The sequence below is a fragment of the Battus philenor genome, unplaced genomic scaffold (assembly GCF_028537555.1).
Source record: "Battus philenor isolate CCGP_79_NKW_IND1 unplaced genomic scaffold, ilBatPhil1.0.hap1 SCAF_21, whole genome shotgun sequence".
In the NCBI taxonomy this organism is placed as follows: Eukaryota; Metazoa; Arthropoda; class Insecta; order Lepidoptera; family Papilionidae; genus Battus; species Battus philenor.
This window is the reverse complement of record NW_027181684.1, coordinates 8,810,503-8,829,806: the sequence shown is the minus strand read 5'-3', so window position 1 is coordinate 8,829,806 and position 19,304 is coordinate 8,810,503. Positions and strand designations below refer to the sequence as shown.

Sequence of the window (19,304 nt, the reverse complement as noted above, 5' to 3'; positions counted from 1 at the left end):
CGTATATTATTAAAATTAAGAAAAAAAAATGATAATATCAAACAATCTCATATTTTGTCGTATAATAATATAAAAAATTACAATTCACATCTTTGGTAAAACATAAATAAAATTATTAATATTTAAAAAAAAACACCGCGTGTTTATTAATCGTTAATAACGTAAAAAATAACAATAAAACATAAACACAACTAAATCATTGTGACATAACGCAACAATATATATAAAAAAATAATTTAAATTACATACGGTGGTACCTTATGGACACTATAAATAAATATCTAAATTGTCAAGTTTTTGCTTAACATTTTCCAACCATTTTTGTACTTGCAGATTAAAATAAATATTATTTAAATACTTAATGACTAATATAGATTACACAATAATTAAACCAAGTCATCATTACAATAATTGTAATCCAATGTGATTTAAAAGATTTTATAATATCAAACAAGTCGGTGGATATGCAAGCATCTTGCCGTTTTGCTTTACATTTTATAAAGAAAAATATTACTGTGAATTGAAATAAACTCGGGGAAATATTCACTCTTCTTCTGACTCGGTGTCGGAATCTGGTATGGTTTTAAACCAATTCTCCCAGTTGGATGGTGGCCCCACTGCATTTCGGCTGATAAAAATATAGTAGTTGCGTAAATTTATTTAAATTCGTCAACCATCGACAAATATGATAAATCTTTGAAATATAGGATATAAACTAATTTCAGGGTTCCTGCCACTGAGTGATTCTTGTATCTAAATTATAAAATTTTTCACACTACTGCAACAAACATCAAATACACCTGCAGAAATATTCTTATATGTGTATCAGTCTTTTATGTGCAATTTTGTGTTATTGCGGAATGAAATATATGAAATATCTAACGATGATTATGTGAATCCATCTTGTCTCTCCTGTAGTAGCATTTCTGACATACAGAATGTTTTTTAAACAATCACAGATTATATATAGATAAACAACACATTTCAGCTTCAGAACGTTCACTGCTGTACATATACCTGTCATATACATTTCATACAATACCGACAGGAAACGACCTGCATTCAGTGCAAAAATGCAGCCAGTTTTTATTTTAAAAAATATCTCGTAAGTTAGTCAAAATCTCCATTATACCTGAGCTTGGTGACAGGCTGTGGCAGCGTGGCAGTGGCTGGCGGCGGCGGCGCCGGTGGAGGTACACGTCGCTGAAGAGTCTGAGTCCCACCCTCCTCCTCCTCACCATCCCATCCTTCCTCCAGCACCCATCTGCACATAAAACATATAGACATAGCCCATATGTAAAAACATCTTTACTTCATGATTCGTTAAGTCATGCATTTTCTAATATTAACTCCTTTGGGACATGTAGATGGAGACGACACCCACCATTCCTTTGTAAAACTTGCTATCGTGTAGACTGTTCCTTTTATCAATGAATAGAAGGACTCATCTTTGTGGATAGCATGGGCTAACATATGAAGCTGTAAATGTGCTGGTCCAAATGTTCACGGGCCACGGGTAATTCTTATACATTCTCTGAGGACGTTCACGAGTTTAAACTCGATGAGAGTCCCTTGTGCATCTGTGATCTGTAAGTGGACCAGACCAGGCCTCCTTGAGAAAGATAACAGGTGTTGAATGTTTGCTAAGTTATTGCAGAACTGTTACAGGAAACAATCGAAAGAAATAAAAACGTAAAAATAATAAAGGTGTTAATAAATAACCAACCAACCTACATACCTACCTAACAACCAATGAATTTATAATATAGAAATAAATATAGAATTGTAAACAAAACGCAGGCAACAATGTAAGATATTTATTTATAGATCTCTAAAAGGATAAGTGCAATAAAATATAGAAGAAAAATGTAAATATATTAAACTGATGTTTAGAGAAATGTAGCATAGGATGATAGATGTTGTAAGCTGGTATTGTTAATTACACTTATAAAAATGTAAGAAACTGTTAAAGAAGGTAGAAGTGAGAGTGGAAGACAATGTGAAGAATAAAAGTAAAATTATTAGCCATAAAAATAAAGCGCCTAAGTTCCGCCCATAAAAAAAAAACATGTGAAAGTTGATTCTCGTGCAAAAACAGTTGAAATTTAATAACAGCAAAGAAATTCTTCGAAGTAATGAAAACACTGTTGAAATACCTGGAGCTGCTGGCAGACTTGCAGTTTTCACATTCGCTGCGGTAATCGTCCGCATCTTCGCTGCCCGGAGCGTTGGTACCGTCGTAACTGCATACACACGAAGGCTAGAAACAAAATAATTCGCTTGAAATACTATTTCACTCATATATTTTAGGAAAATATAAAGAGGCAGAAGATTCCAGAAAAGATTGATACCCTAACAGAAAATGTAGTAAGATAAAACTTTTGTAAAGTGTATAAAGCGTTTCTGGTGACAGGTGTAAAAGATTTAAAGAGATTACAACATTTTGACATTAATTACTGTTTACTTTATATTCCTGCAGACTGTATTGCCAGAAGTTATTAGCCTGTTTCATTCCAATTGAAAAAATAAATTATTTTAAATATTTCAGAATGATCGCTTTATGCAAGTTGATTGGAAATGTAAAAGATTTGCTATCAAATGAGCTATACATTCATCTTCGTTAGTTTTTATATCTATAACCAAACATCTTGTTTAAAACACATACAATATTATTATAATATATATATATATAATTATTATAATAAAATATCATTAATTAAAAAATATATATATATTATTACCCAATAGCTGGAGTACCAATAACCCCTTAGTAAGTTTCAAAAAAAACCTGTTTGGAAAAAAATAAGTTGTGGCTAAATAATTCCATGGTGGAGTTTAACTCCTTTACACTACTGGTGTCAAATTCATTCATGTTAGATCAGAGAGCGTTTGGAACCCTCGTAGCTAAGTATTTTAAGTTTAAGAATGCCATTATAAGTGAAGTAAACTAAACTTAATATGATTTTAATTTCAATTGACTTAGGCTCTATAGGTATACACATCTCATTCACACGTTAATTCTCATACATGAATAATCACTATAAATGGTCTAAAATATAGAAAAATACGAGTAAATCGTAGCAGCCTTCATATTTTATCGCCGATATTATTTTGTCTTTTTGTGAACAAGTGAGCTTCCAACTTCAAGAATCGGCTATAGTGCAGGAATATAACTCATTAGCCGCGGGATCGTGGAAACTATTAACTATATTATTCCCGTAGATGCAAGTAAACAATTCAAGCATTCCGTAATAAAGTTCGGTATGGTATAGTGTTTATTCGATAATTCTTTTCGGCTGATAGACGCCTTCCACAAGGCATATGTCTTCCCCAAAAATCGCAACGATGACTTGTCTTAAGGCTGCCTACATACAGCGACTTCCTTCCTTCTTTCTTATCTATTTAGTCGATCCACCTAATGTTAGGCCGACCCATGCCGCGTCCATCAGCTCGTAGTCGCCACTCGAAAACCTTTCGGCCCCAACAGCCATCGGTTGCACGAGCGATGTGTCTCCTCAAACGAGCAATTCTTTGAGCTACGTCGGTGACTTTGATTCTTCTGTGGACAATCTCATTACTTCATATAAAATTCCTTAATTTTGTGGGATTCTTCCTAAGGCTGGTAAGTCTTGGTGGTCAAGTGTGTATATTTAAGCATTGTCCAAATTTGTACCGTTTTTTAACTATGAAAACAATGTTCAACCAATAAAAATCGTCATTCGATCATAAGTCTAGAACCATTGTAGAGCGTTACGTATATAAAGAATTTTATTTCTGTGGAATTCCCCTTTTCGATGCGCCGCTGACGGTGACATAATGTAGCTGCAATTTCAAGCTTTGTAGTTTCAATTAGAATAGAAAAATTCTCTCTCTAATAAAGTTGTCTACTCCTAAAAAATTAATGAATGATTATACTGCATATCATTCTTTAAGACCCGCTATAATTCTTGGGAAATGCATTGAGTTTCTCGTTTAATTGAAAAAATAAACTCTTACCTTGTCAACTGTAAGCGGCAAAGTATCTTGCGGCGCTGCGGTCGGTGCTTGTTTGCTGGGAGGCGTATACACTGGGGGTGCGGAGACAGGGGGCGAAGGAGGTGTAGCCGTGGCAACGTCTGCTTGTAAAGGCTTCGTGGATTTTACGTCGATTCCACCTACATTCTGCTCCTCGCTCTGAGCTCTCGAACGGGTCCCATTCAAACGCACAGTATTCCTATTGCAATCAAACTCGTTAATACAGAGTGATTGGTTATAGATGTTTAAGTCAAATTTTAATTTATGGCATTCCAAAAGATAAAGTAATGTAATATATTTCAAGTAATAACTTTATGCAGGAATGATTGAAAATAGATACAGAAGCTTTAAAGCATTTTGCTGACAAATGAGCTATATTTTCATCCTTTTCTAACTTTTACACATATAACCATTCGCCCTGTTTATCCTACATTGCTTTAAATTTATCTCCAAAAATAAACAATAAATCAAGAGAGAATAAAGAGCTTTTAACAGGAAATATCATCAGCCTAACATCGTCATTTTAGCCTAAGGATTTCTACTGTTTGACATAGAATTAAAACCTCATTTATAAAATAAAATAAACCCTGTTGGTTGCAGCATTTTTCGACCTTAACAAGGTCATCTATCCACCTTGTGGGTGGACGTTCTATGCACTTTGTTCGGTAGAATTTTAAGGCCTCTGCTACCATCAGCACTGCTTGCTATGTGACCTGCCAATTGCTACTTGGCAATCCGCTGAGCTATACGAGTTACTTTCTTTTGTATACTATCTCCACATATATGATTGAATCTTGTAGAAAAATCCAGAGGATAGCCCTCTCGGTTAGTGTAGCGTTCACTAACAATTAAAAACTCATAGAAAAAATAGACACTAAGATATATGATTATACAACAAGATATAAGATATGAACAAAATAACATGTATACAAAATGTAAACTCATTACTTTTCATTCCTCACATACGGATGAAAAACTTAAGCACTAACAAAAGCCTAATGCAACAAGCTAGAAGTAAGCCAGAGAGAAATTTAAAGAAGCATTCTCAGAAAGAGAAGAATTATAAAGTGGAAAATGGGGATTCGCGGAACAAAACAAAGTTATTGGACCGAACACATAATGAGAGGGTCAGAAAAATAGAGCAAAATTCTAAAAACATGGTACCCAAGAGAATATGAAAGGAAAAGAAGTAGGCACAATGACAGTATAGAAACGGACAAGAAAAAGAGAAAATTGGAGCAGGCCTTTGCTGAAAGGCACACAGACATGAAGCGCAAAACAAAAATAGTAGTGTAAATTTGAAAAATTCCGTAATGTAAATGTTTACAGATAAGGATATGGATAAATAAATAAACAATTATAAACAGCACTTACGCCTGTTCCAAGCTCAGGTCGACATTACCCCCCGCCACATTGAGATTGCTCGCAGTCATATTGAAATTACTTGCAGCCATGTTCAGGTTACGTGGCATGCTGCGCCCTGTATCAAGTCTTGGTTCTCCAGCTCGATGGAACGAACGCCGGATCTCACCGCCTAATGATCGATCTGCTCGATTAAAGCCCGATATAGCCGAATCCAATATTGCAGTCTCAATAGCTGTTGAAATACGTGGAATTGTTCTGTGCCTGGAAATATTTTATTTCATAGGTATTACTGAATCTTATAAAAGTTATTCTACTATGTTTAAACAGGCAGCATTTTTGGTGCAAAAAATAATAACAATTCTACCTTGAATTTTATATTCCAAATCACCTAGTACCACATAATTAGGATAAATGTAGAAAATAATGTAGTATTTTTCTTTTTTGATAGTAATAATAACGTAGAAGACTTAGTGGTATTTTTTTTTATTATGATATATTATTGCTTTAATTACCTATATTACTATAATTATAAATTATTCAATGTTACATTTACTATCTATTATATAGCAGTTTTATTTCTTTTAATTATAAAATGGATTTAACTGAAAAAAATACTTAATGTTAAGCTTGACTATGTACTTTATTCATTATTATGCCTTTGTAGTTATTGTGTTTTTAACAAAGAATTAATAAACAACAAAATATTAAACATCTTTATCAGTCTATGACTACATTCATCCACTATAAAACACAGATCTTCCTTATCTACCTTAGCATACATCTTCCCACAGGTGTAGATTGTCACTAGATTTTCCTATCTCTCTTTTAAAATCACCTGCATATTGGACCTATGTAGAAATTTAATTTAGATTTAAACATATATAACGAGATTTTTTGACCTATCTTACACTGCTGTCAATAAAAATAAGTCACTTTTTGCATGTTCTGTTAGTTCGAAGTAATAAGGCTCTGAGGGTGCTAAGCTATAACCTCTGATAAAGTAACATTACTCAAACGTTCCCTGGGAAGCCTTAATTTAGGTCACTACATACTATATTTGTGCCGGATTTTGTATATATGCAGGCGGCATGTATATATGATGTACTCATCACATACTCAGATTTAGAGACCTGAAATTCATTAAGTTTCCGAAGTGGGAGGGTGACAGATGGTCTTTAAATATATAAAGTAGTATGTGCTCACAACGAGGTGTGTATGGGGTGGGCGTGAGTATAGAAGCCAGGCACGTTGTGGGGGCGCTCATGGTCGGGCTGCGGGGGCGGAACGCCCTGCGCCGGCACTCCACGCGCGCTGATCGTGCCCAACGACCCTGTCAGTCGTATCGCACTCGGGAAACCAACCACTGTAAATATTAACATTACTATAGAAAACATTACTCTATCATCATCATATCAGCCATAGGATATGGAGTACTAGACATACACTTTTAATAGGACTGGTTGGAAGCGGCAGCAAGCGTCTTAGACCTTAACAAAGTTGACTGTCCATCTTGTGGTTGAAGCTCCTACGACGCGCTTGCGGGTCCGTGGTCTCTACTTCAGACTTCCTTAAGACCCCAGAAGTCTACTACCACTTCAACTTACCAATTTGCTGCTCATATCGAAATAAAGTAAGCCAAAAAACTATAATCTGCGATAAATATACATCTGTAATACAAATAAATAACGTAAACTCTAATAAAAGAAGAATACACTGTGATACATTGTTACGGATAGACTTAAATTGTGATTGCGATTATGTGAAGGAAGAAGAGAGCAAAAAAGACACGTGAAAATGTATTAAAAATATGAAAGTCCCTTTCCCACAGTAAGCTTCACGAAAGTGACACAAAAACGAAGCCATTAAAAATAAAAAATAAAAACCTTTTTTTGTTATTATTCAGTCATCACATTGAGTTATACCTGAAAAGGAACAAGTTTGGCGGCTTGCATTTCTTTTCATATTTTATCATAATAAAAGGCCTTTAGGTAGTCTGTTTGCTGGTAGAGGAATATTATGAACTCTCTCAATTTACGTACAAATTTATATGTTCATTTTTACCATAGAACTGAAGAATACATATACATACTAAATTTAATAAATATAACTTCAAACAGAAATCAATGGAAGCAGTTCGTGAGTAAGATGCCTACATCTTGACCTATCAAGATGTATGGATTCGATCTTCTATAAAGGAATTATTTAAAGAGAGTTCGTAAAAAAAATTACCGTTAGGTGGGACAGCATGGAGTGGCACGGCGGGAGCTTCGCCCCCATGCACGGGCTGTAGCAGGGGCGCGTTGTAACAATTCTGGGTATTCGCGATCTGCAAAAGAGATATTAGCATATTCTACAAAAAATACTTGTAACATATGGTAAATTTGGCGACATGTTCTATAACGTGTAAGATGGAAACTCGTAAATGATATCCCAAAAAAACTGGGCAAATGGAATCTTTACTTCATATGGGTTTATTGGACAACAAACAATCTATTTTGATTAGAAAATATTTAACTTATTGTACAGTGCAAATTTAATGTACATATATAAGAACAAAATATAAAAACATAAATTAAAATCAATTTTGCAAGTATTCATCAGCTACTTAATAACAACATGTGAACATTTATTGAGGACTGAATTAAAACCAGAGGCACTTATGGCACTCCTACAGTTGTTTTTTGTTGCTATATAGATAAGCTTCTGTAGTATTGTCAACATTATAATTAAAAAAAAATTGTGATTCAAGATAGAACTTTATTTTTTTATTGGCGAACCGCGTTAAATCGATATCATGTCAAAATTACTTGGATGTGGAAATCTCAATAATTTACTTGACAAAAATATTTAGTTAATATTAATTCAATTAACAGATCTCTGTTTATATAATAGAAGCTATTAATCATTTTATTAATAATTGCTCCCTTATTAAGTAATTGAACTATAACATTACATTAACCCCTTGACATACAATGACGGCTCTGACTCGTCGCACATTTCATGTGCCGTTGTGGACTTTTATTATAAACTAGCAATGTAATATATGAACGTTATTAAATTTTATACAGCAATGTGCAAAGATAATCAGCTGATTTCGACTTCGTAGAGCGTTATCTCTGTCGCACTAAATACAAACAGTCCGGTATCAATTAGGAGCTGTTAAAACCAGTATCATACTTCTTTTGCTATAAGTGCTATAAGTAAACAGTATGCTTGAAAATAAAACGCACCGATTCTGAGCTTGTCCATGAGTGATCGATCGCTGGCGCGCCAAGCCAGCCAAATTAAATGGTATGCTTTGAATGCGTCGATGCACTTTATATTTGTATGACAAGGGTTAAACTGGTTAAAAATGTTTTAAATTACCTAATTTTATATACCAGATATACAATAAAAGTGTAAAAAAAAATTTTTTTTTCTGTTAAAAATTATATAACTATTATTAAATTGAAATTTATAATTAAAAAAAAACGAATTAAATTAATGTCAGAAAAGAAAATCATTTACATTTGCAATATGATTATGTAATATAAATTATTTCTGAATTATTGTTCAGTAAATCATCAATAATCTTAAGTAAACGTATTAAAGTTGCAAAACAGTAACTATTGTTACTGCAGTAGCAGCTGAGTGTCACCCAGTGCTTGTATTACCTGTTGCACCGGCCTAGGTATGTTCATGTATGCATGTCCTGTGCATTGCATGGGATCGCCCGTGTTCACACCCGAGTAAGTTCGGTGAAATGACTCATTGTTCATTCTGGAATAGAGAACAAACATTGTTTTAAAACGACAATTCCAGAGGTAGAAAACATGAAGAAAACAGTCATCCACCACCAGTGACAGTTACTATATTAAAATATTATAAGTGTCATCATTACAAGATGATACGGTTATAAAACACTTTTATTATAAAAATAATGCTATTACTACTAATACTAAGGTAAATCCGGTAATAAAGCGGGCAGTGGGCGGAGCACATCGCATGTAGAACCGACGACGATTGTAGCCGAAAGATTCTCAAGTTACGACAACAAGGTCAAGGTCACGGTAAGTCGCTGGACGCATGCAGCGCAGGACAGGTCATAATTGCTATCTTTGGGGGAGGCGTACACCTTGCAGCGGGCATCCATCAGCTGACATGATGAAGATATACTATTTTATTGTATATCTTCATCATACAATATAATATTATACAGATTTGATGGCCACTGAAGGCTCGAGGTTCTGAAGGCGAGACTATATCAGAAAGCGCAAAGTATGCCGTCCTCCCACGATATGGTTAACCTAGTCGATTTTGTTAAGATGTTGCATGCAAGATGCTTCCCAACAGGCCTATGGGACCCTACGGGTAGGCCTACGTCCAGCAGTGGAGGTTATACAGCTAGTAAATACATAAATGAAAAAAAAAACTTTTAGTAAATTAGCAGTCTACGAATTATTAATGTAGATCTCTCTGAGGGTAAAGATATTTGACCTTCCTTCGTTCTTTTCTTTCCCTGCTATATTGATTAAGCTATCATATCACCCTTTACTTGGTATGCCCACTTTTCTCTTTCCTAATGATCTGTTTTATTTTGATGCTGTGTCATAGCCTGTTTTTTCATATTATAATATCCATCTCCATACTTCTTTGTGTTGTTCAAATCGTTTAGTGTTTAGTATACATTAACATACAAACCTAATCGTTTCGGCTCGACACTGAGCCACCGCTTCGTCGTACGGCGGCGGTGCCTCCCCACGTGGTAGATAGTTACTAGGAGGCTTCCACGCTCCCAAAGCGGTCTCACAAGTACCACCCATATATCCCATACTCCCACTTATGTATCTGCACAAAATAATCGTGAATTAAATCTTATAAAGATTCAAATCAATGTATCTCACCACTTCCACAAACAAATCTATATTGACATAAAGTTTTATCGGCTGATTACTACAAACAATTATTATACGTATTTGAATGTATCAAAATTAATAATATATACGACTCTTTTATATTTAACTGTATTTGTTTTAAGCTATTCTCAAATAGTAGTAAAGATGAATAATGTTGTTATAAGGAAATTCCATTTGATTCTAGTTTCTATTGAATTTCATGTGATATTCATCTGATGACTTAAACTAAATGAACAAAGTAGTTAACAATGGATGAAGAGAAAAATGAGTGAAAGTAAAATTAAATAAATAGATGTGTGGATGAATGAATAAATAAATAAATTATACAATGAATTCATTGACGGGGAATTAACACTGAATAAAAGATTTTACCTCTTACCTATCCTGTCACATGGTGTATATATAAACATAAGAACTCTCAACCTATGCACACTTTAGCTTCACAGACGAGTTCCGATGAAGCTATAAAAGCGCCGGGGCTAACAGCACCAACTTCAACCAAAACCAAGTAAAACCAATGTACTACACAATACATCTGGAACCTTAATAAGGCTAGGCTTAAAATTTTATAGAGATATTTATATTGTCATGCATAGAACAACTATGAACGGATTTTACGAATTTCTACTCGCAAGGGATATTAGTAAAGCGTTCATAAATTCGCCAAGTGTACAGGGGACAGCCAGTATATCACAATTACCCAATACTGGTGAGACTGCGCTGGTCGTCGGGGCGAGGTGGGCGACGACGCTTGTGTGTCCGCACCCGGTAGACCACCAGCGCGACGGTCGCCAACACCAGAGCCGCCGCCCCTCCAGCCGCCACGCGGACATTTGCTTCGCCATCCGCGGGTTTCACCACGTCGTCCAAGCAAATAAATTCACAACACGTATTTCCGACTCGAAACGATCGACAATCCTAAACAAATTTTACCTAACATAAGTAAAAATATTGATTCATAGTTTGGTTTTTGAAAGAGTTGTCAATTTGATATTTCTGTCGGTAATGTTTTTTTAAGACAGGATTTTCACTGGACCTTGTTCTCACTCCTCTGTAATCTGTAACCACTCCCTGGTAATCTATAATATATATTATATTTATAATTTTCATAATACTACACGTAGCTTCATCTATTGACTCGTTTCTTACTGTCATGACCTTATACTAAGATAATGTTAATCTATGAAGTTTTAAATATCTGTATAAATCAAATGAAGCCTTAAATATGCGCAGCGTATCACGTCCACACGTGAAGGTGGACTGGCGACCTTGTTAAAGGTCGAAAGATGCTGCATGTAGGCCTTTCCGAATGGATGTTATTGGAAATCTATGAGGAAGGCCTATGTCCAGCAGTGGACACATCTTATGACTCAAAGGATGATGAATATAACTAAGCTTAAAATTTGATAATGACTCCACCAATTCAGATTTTTTTTAAAAGCAAAAAGAAAGTTTTTAAAATAAAAAGGAAAAATAATAAATAAAACAATAAAAAATTAAGGAAAATAACTATTACTCTCACCGAAATAACTAAAACTGAAGAACAATATTTTTTATAACCAATATTGGTATTCTAACTTTAACCTTCACTACTATAATAGGTTAATAAAATTAAAATAATTTTAGAAGAGCTGTAGTTTCAGGGTATAGACACAATTGATGTTACAGCATCCTGATCACCAATGTAAATTATTAAGTAGCCAGTTCTATTTTAGTATTACAGCCTTAAGCAGGAGCTTCAAAATTAATAACTCTTTTGTGGGTGTGTACATTATAAATATATTACAATACATAGGTATGTAATCTCTAAATTTTAATATAACAAATTTAAGAAGTTCATTTAAAAAAACTTGTAAAATATCTTACTACAGTGATAAGGTATATGATACTAAACATTGAGAATGAATTGCTCTACTTCTGTATTAAGGATATTGTAAAAGTAACTACAAAAAAAAGAAAATCCTTTTGAAGTCTGTTGTGGATTCTTTTTATACCAGAGCATGTTTAAAACCACATAGCTTTAAGTTAAAGGGACACCCTTTATTAGGGGAGCTCAATCTGATTCTAATTCCTATTAAATTGGGCTCTTCGAACATTTTTCTCATGCATAAAATATTACTCTACGAGATCATAATATGGATTAATATATATATATATATATATATATTAAAGACAAGAAAATCTTAACTAATAGCTAGTTATGTAGAAAGTTGTATAAATGTTACAGTAGAGCAGCAAATCCTTTGAAAATAGAAGTCACACACATTGCCTTCAAATTCTATCACCATTAGAGTGCTTAATAGAGAATGTTTGAACTATATCTCAGTGGTTAAGACGTAACCATAATTCATGTTCAAATAATAATGGCCAAAACAATTGTTAATACCTGCAATAATTGAAAAGATTTTTAGAAATTAGCTTCTCCTACGATAAATTATTGCAAGGGTGGAACTTTAACATCCACCAATCCACACCAAAGTTTTGTGGGGTATTATTTACAAAGAGGGAATTTCTTGAACTTGTTATTAATTTAAAGTAGTCATCTATGAATGCATGGGAAGTTAAATTTTTGTATTATTATAGAAAGCAGTTTTTATAAAAAAAAATCCCAGGAATTTAATTAGCCATTATAACAGAAAACTATAATTTTATTTTTTCAATTAGAAGAAGAGAAAAATTCTCAATTTATTAAACACATTATTTGAATTGAAGATTAAGGATAGAACAAAATAATAGCAGTAAAGAACAATTGTGTTTTTTACTAACCTGTGGAGGAGTGCAAAGAACTGCCTTGCAAACTTTGGGTAGCCCATTATCACAAACACAAAGGGTACAGGTGTCCGGTCCTGGTACGTAATGTAAGCCGTGAGATATATGCCTCCCGCGTAAATCTGTACATTCTCCTTGTGCAGCAATGCCTAAAACAAATCGAACTCAGGCTCTATACATCACACGGCTTCGTCAAAATACCAAGGTTCAAGAGCTTTTCAATTACTCACTATAGAAATGCACAAGAGTTAAACACAAAACTATTTTTTCAAACATTTTAAAGAAATATTTAATCAATTACTATTGTTAAAACCCATTTTAAGGTCTATAGAACTATTGTTCTATTTAATTCAAATCAATATGTCGATTGCTTACTGTGTAAAATCTTTATAAAAGATAGGGACAGACATAAAACTGATCATGCGTCTTGAGTTCTACCCTATGTTTTAGAGTTTGCGCCTGCTTTCTGATACAGCTGTCAACAATCGAAGATTTTGACATCGGAGAATGTTGTTTTATTTGTCACTTTCCGATTACTTACATCTTTACACGAAGTAGTATATTTGTTAATAATATTGTTAGAAGAATATTACATAAAAATTAAATATACTTATAACGAAAATGCATTTTGTTCGGTAAAATTTTCTCCTATAATTTATTACCGGTTTTAATTTTTAATGTTTAGACGAAGACACGGCGTGTTTATACCAATTTTGTGGGTAAAATGATAAAGTGACATAAAATAATTCTTCTTAAGACCGCCACGATAACCGATCCTGCGGTGCCAGCATCCAACGACTTCCCGCGACCTTAACTGTGTCGTCGGTCCACTTAGGATGATGCTTACACACGCGGCTTTTACCGGCTTGTTATCACCACTCGCGAATCTTTCAGACCCAACGGCCATCGGTTGCACGTGCGATGTGCCCCGAACACTGCTACTACAGATGAACAATCTTTTGAGCTATGTTGATAATCTTGGTTCATCTGCGTATTATAAATAAAATAATTTGACAAAAATTTTATACTAGATCAGATCTTTTATGACTTTTTAGCGCAAAATTTCAAACTGCTGTCAAAAACATTAACAAAATTAACATCCTGTCGTAACAGTAACTAAATTGCAGTAACAGTAAGAATCAGTTTAAGTAGTCAATGTGCTCAATAATTATTAGGCAATGGTAAAAAGTTGAACTCTCATGCCATAAATAGAAAAAAAACATCGACATTGCTGTTAAGTTGTCAAAGTCAGTGATAGCCCTATAGGTTACTCGTATTATTCATTACTTTTTCATAACTTTAAATTAATATTGCTTGCTTGCGTATGCATGCTTATTTTAAAATGCAAAATATGTCACAATAATAATTTTGAGTCAAATTTTACTTTTTATCACAGAAAAAACGGAATAAATTGGATGTTAAGTAATATAAAATGTTGAACTATTAGATAATTATCAAAATGGCTGGTTTTGGAGATTACACTGGCTATAATCGTCCATTTGGGTTAGATCCAAATAGAGAAACAAATGATTTGTATGATACGCGGTACCAGCAAATTTATGGTTATCATACCCCCATTACTGAGGAATATCAAGGTCCACCCCTTGTTATGGATGATGTTCCAGAACAAGGTAGGATTTATTAATAGTTAAACTATTTATCCATAAACTAATAGATACACAGACAACAGTTATTATCTACAAGAATGTTTCTATTCAGGGAAATGTGTGTTGTCACCACCTTATAAACTTGATATTGGAATAAAAGTGACTACTTCAGCATTACCTTTGTTCCAGAAAATAATACCATTATTACTACTACAATAAGTGTCGCAAGTCTTATTACAGAAAATTTGTTGAGTCATCCATTTATTGTATTAAGAAGACAATGCCAGGTATTTTTATATATTTTAATAAAATATTCAAAGTGTAATATTAAATCTGCTGATTAGTATATAACAACTATTGCTTTTTTTAACCCCAAAATTTATTTACTAATTCTGTACCAGGTGTAAACATGTTAATAAATTGTAAATTCACACTTTTTAAGGCAGTTTCTTTATAAATCACTTATCTACTTGAATATAATTAACAAATTTAAGGTTTGCCTACCTCACCTAACCATCACTTTATTCATCTTATAATCATTCTTTCGATTTGTTTTCTTTTTGATTGCTGAAGGCATTAATTGATTAATACACCAATCCTTTGTATAAGCTGTTGGTTATTATGATTTAAAACTATATATAGGCATGTTGATTTACTAACTATTTATGCCTGTTAGGTAATTATTGTTAATAAAAATATTTTAGTTATCAAAGAATATTTTGATAGTACATAAAAAAAAGTTTTTTTTTAGTATAATTTATATAATATGTATATATATAACCATGTTTGTTATTCAAGGTAAACAGAAGTCTCAAAAATTACCACATTGTACCATACACTCTGCTGCCAGCAGTTGTGAAGCTACACAGAAGACAGGACCTAAGTACACTATGGAAGGGAATAGGATCCACATGTATTGTGAAAGGTCTTAACATGGCTGTGGAAGATGTGATATCAAAGGGTACTAGTTGGCCAAAGTTAGTTTTTAATGACACTTATAATCTTCGTTCAGCAATTCAAGCAGATATTCTCATGCATTTTTTTTCATAGATTGTTTTCAAAATTTAGCTGTTGTACCCCCTACAGCTTCTATTCTACTATATCCCCAAAACTCTATCAAAATTGTAAAGATCATTTGATCAGATCCTTTGAAGGTATAAGTACATATTGTAATGAATATGAAACATGCAATTTTTTACAAGGAATATTTGCTGAGCTTCTTAAAATATTATCTGCCTATATTTATAGGTGAAAGCAAACTAATATTTTAGTTCTTCACCATCAAAAATGGATACATTTTTTCTAGACCTCTGCTTATTAATTGTGAAATCCCAATTCCTTCTCAAGCCTACATGGCACATTTAAACTTGCAATTTTGGAAATTAAACTTTAAATTACTGCAGGAAAACATAAGGATTAAAATTCTTAAAATCATGTAGCTTTTTAGTTAACATTATTGCCCAATATTTTGTATAAACTTTGGCTAGTAAATGTAATAATTTTTATTCATTTTTAGAGAGATTGCAAAATGTAATTCATGTATACAATTCCTACAACATATAAGTTTGAAGTGGTAAGAACATACACCCTTTTTGAATAATATATTTTTTATTAACAAATACAACTAACCAATATTTATAATTTTTTACATGTTATTTTCAGCATAAGCCTGGCCATTATCACACCATTTTATTCAGCAAGTTTAGTAGAGACAGTACAAAGTGATATTGCCAGTGATAAACCTGCACTTTTTGATGTGTTTCGGGAAGGATTTTTACGTATTTTAGAATGGGGAACTCCCAGCAAAGGAAGGATGCTTCCAATTTGGGCTATTGTGATACCAACTGTTGGTTTAGGGATATCCAAGTATCTAGCACAGTATGTAATTTACTATTGCAAATTTATTTCATGTTATTAAAATTGCAAAGTTTTATATCATTTAATAATGACTTATGTGTTTTTGGATAAATTGTTTGCATTATTGAATTTTTATTTTTTAGTTTATTATTAAGAAAAATTACAATAAAAGCTCTAAGATTTCAACAAAGGCATCGCCATGAGTTAAGTGACGCTTATAATGCAAATTTCCCAAAGAACACTCAGAATCCTCTCATAGAAGATATTAACTTAAAGGCAAACATTTTTTCATTCATCACCATGGAAATTATCTTCTACCCAATTGAAACTATTATTCATAGACTCCACATACAGGTATGTAATCATTTCCTATATGATATACCAATATCTATTTTTGAAATTGACTTATTCTAACAAAAACTTCACTGAAATAAATTCAATTTATTTTTCAAGAATGAAATAGAAATATATTTTAATTATATATTCTAGGCAAGCATGTAGCATTAGAGAATTCACGATTACTTAACATTAGACCAAGCAGATGTCAAATACTTTGCCTATAGTCCATAAAAAATAAATATAGATGTTTTAGTATATTGTTATATAGTGAAGGTCATAGCAAAGTATTACATGTAGGCAATGCAAGACCAGTCATTGTTACGACCTTTATGGAAGGCAATAGGCATCTACCAGTTGATGATGGTGATATTGTTACACTTATGTTTGATGTCAAGATATATCAATATCCTAACTTCCTTTAATTATATTATTGGTCTAAGTACATTTTCTGCTTTCAAATTAGAGTTTATACAATTCAGTTTTGCAAATTATCTATTCTGCATCCAGTATATTAGAATTAGAGACAACCTATACAAGGTTGTTTGTATATTTATGTTGTCTAATCTTTTAAATGTTCCAGGGAACACGAACCATCATTGATAACCTAGACACAGGAACCTCAGTCACACCTATCTTAACTGGCTATGAAGGATTCTTAGATTGCTACAATACAACAATTGCAAAGGAAGGGGTGTCGGGTTTATACAAGGGTTTTGGTGCATTAATCTTGCAACTGGCTGCACATTTAGCTATCATAAAACTTACCACAATAGTGGTATCTGAAGTATCTAACCTTCTAAAACCAGCAAACTCTCCCACTAATTCCGATGGTTCAGTTCATTCACAACAAAAATACTTGTTTAATTAAGAAACAATCTAACATACCAATTTTTTATGAAAATTATCAGGAAAATAGATTAAATATGTTGCAAACAAAAGCTTTTTATCCTTATATCCTATTAATAAAAAAAATATGTAATCATTGACAGTGTTTATTCTAGTAAAAATATTAGCAGTGTACTGTAGTTTAAAATATTTTGCTAAGTGTAAGCACAGCTTCTATCATAAGTTAATGTTAACATGAGTTTGTTGAAATAAAAAAAAATTATAATTAATTTTTTTATTATTATTTATTTTCTAATTCTAGATATACAATATGTGCTCTCAATGTGTTAAAACATATCTACCTTTTAACAACCTGCGCATAATTATTCGTCGACCATTAGGTGTTGAAATTCTTGCGTTCCAACCATGACGACGCACTCTTCTGACTTCGTTTGGTCGAGGGAAGTAACAACGCACTTTGCTCCTAATAGTTGTTACCAAAAATGAATCTGGTTTCACAAGAGAAGTTGTCTGTGACTCTAAGGATATTGTTTTTAATCCTTGAGCAATACATCTGAAATGTATTAACGTAATAGATTGAATGAAGTTAACCGTTATCAATAATATAAAGGTTAAAAACTTGCCTCAAAGGTTGCAAAATTGCTGTCATCAATCTAGACATATTTGAGGTGTGATCGATATGTAGAACGTACTAACATTAAATGCAACCCTAACCTCAAACTCATAAAGAGAAATGTCAAAATTGACAAATTGGCTGTCATTTTATTCTCTTGGTCTATATTATAACGAGATATTGTTGACAGACACATCACTAGCGCTATATCGCAGACAACAGATCGAATTGCGTATGTGAGAACGAGTCTGATTACAGCTTTATAGAGTATCACTTCATTCGACAGTGATATTTTACTACCACTGTTTAGCAACGGACAGAGTCGGCCAAGCACGAATGCCAAGATTACGAGTTTGAGTTACCTATGGTAATGAATTGTCCATGTGTGTAATCGGTGCTGAAAGAGGGGTGCGATTGCCGAGCTTTTGGAGGGAAACCTGTTGTTACCCTCCAGAATTGTAAGCCGTATTTAATTTTAAAAAATGCTTAATTCTTTTTAATATAGAATTATTCAACAGTTAATTATAGGTAATTTTTGTTCGGTTGATATTACACGTTATTTTTCCACTAAGCAGTACACAAATGTGATATTAATATGTTGCAATTAGTGGGACTCCGTATCTAGTAAAGGTATATGAGCACAAAATAACAAGTGGCAAGTCAAAAGACATTACTGTACCTAATTTTAAATTATTTATTAAATAGCACCACATTCTAACTACATAGTTTTATTATTAAGGTCCAACGTTATTTTCTTGGCAGTTTTTGTTACCAAAAAAAATTGTGCATGTTCTGAGTAGTAACGGTAAATTAAACATAGTAGCGATTTAAACACTGTTTATTTTTTTGAAAATTTTGGAGATATAATAGAATCAATTGCAATATTAAACAGAAAATACATTTCGTGGTCATAGGTAGAGACAAAAAAATTATATTATATAAATCACACAATAAAAATGTTAATGATTAATTTGTAATAACGACTCATCATATGCTGCA

General features: G+C 33.0%; 3 protein-coding genes across 3 annotated transcripts; 1 reads left to right on the top strand and 2 right to left on the bottom strand.

The window, feature by feature from the left end:
* Positions 1-141: 141 nt before the first annotated feature.
* LOC137923367 (uncharacterized) lies at positions 142-13,469 on the bottom strand. The gene is made up of 12 exons (XM_068766594.1): positions 13,274-13,469; positions 13,041-13,192; positions 10,975-11,192; positions 10,060-10,206; positions 9,033-9,138; positions 7,609-7,705; positions 6,583-6,742; positions 5,389-5,640; positions 3,997-4,213; positions 2,157-2,260; positions 1,133-1,264; positions 142-628 (listed from the first exon to the last, which is right to left on the bottom strand). The coding sequence occupies exons 1-12, from the start codon at positions 13,317-13,319 to the stop codon at positions 544-546; spliced, it is 1,716 nt and encodes a 571-aa protein (XP_068622695.1). The 5' UTR covers positions 13,320-13,469; the 3' UTR covers positions 142-543.
* Positions 13,470-14,293: 824 nt separating this feature from the next.
* Positions 14,294-17,863, top strand: LOC137923229 (mitochondrial outer membrane protein SLC25A46-like). Its single transcript, XM_068766417.1, has 7 exons — positions 14,294-14,674; positions 14,840-14,937; positions 15,449-15,627; positions 16,167-16,223; positions 16,313-16,528; positions 16,651-16,861; positions 17,427-17,863. The coding sequence occupies exons 1-7, from the start codon at positions 14,503-14,505 to the stop codon at positions 17,712-17,714; spliced, it is 1,221 nt and encodes a 406-aa protein (XP_068622518.1). The 5' UTR covers positions 14,294-14,502; the 3' UTR covers positions 17,715-17,863.
* A 106-nt stretch (positions 17,864-17,969) lies between these two features.
* On the bottom strand, positions 17,970-18,619 carry mRpL34 (mitochondrial ribosomal protein L34). Its single transcript, XM_068766419.1, has 2 exons — positions 18,316-18,619; positions 17,970-18,245 (listed from the first exon to the last, which is right to left on the bottom strand). The coding sequence occupies exons 1-2, from the start codon at positions 18,351-18,353 to the stop codon at positions 18,011-18,013; spliced, it is 273 nt and encodes a 90-aa protein (XP_068622520.1). The 5' UTR covers positions 18,354-18,619; the 3' UTR covers positions 17,970-18,010.
* Between the last annotated feature and the right edge of the window lie 685 nt (positions 18,620-19,304).

What these genes read in the sequence shown, in the direction of transcription:
- LOC137923367 (XM_068766594.1), bottom strand. Translation starts at nt 13,319, where the DNA reads ATGTTTGAAAAAATAGTTTTGTGTTTAACTCTTGTGCATTTCTATA. An exon ending in AACTCTTGTGCATTTCTATA is followed by an intron (nt 13,193 to 13,273) that starts GTGAGTAATTGA and finishes GATTTGTTTTAG; the next exon opens with GCATTGCTGCACAAGGAGAA. An exon ending in CACCCCATACACACCTCGTT is followed by an intron (nt 5,641 to 6,582) that starts GTGAGCACATAC and finishes AAATATTTCCAG; the next exon opens with GCACAGAACAATTCCACGTA.
- LOC137923229 (XM_068766417.1), top strand. Translation starts at nt 14,503, where the DNA reads ATGGCTGGTTTTGGAGATTACACTGGCTATAATCGTCCATTTGGGTTA. An exon ending in GGATGATGTTCCAGAACAAG is followed by an intron (nt 14,675 to 14,839) that starts GTAGGATTTATT and finishes CCTTTGTTCCAG; the next exon opens with AAAATAATACCATTATTACT. An exon ending in TATTAAGAAGACAATGCCAG is followed by an intron (nt 14,938 to 15,448) that starts GTATTTTTATAT and finishes TTGTTATTCAAG; the next exon opens with GTAAACAGAAGTCTCAAAAA.
- mRpL34 (XM_068766419.1), bottom strand. Translation starts at nt 18,353, where the DNA reads ATGTCTAGATTGATGACAGCAATTTTGCAACCTTTGAG. An exon ending in GCAATTTTGCAACCTTTGAG is followed by an intron (nt 18,246 to 18,315) that starts GCAAGTTTTTAA and finishes AATACATTTCAG; the next exon opens with ATGTATTGCTCAAGGATTAA.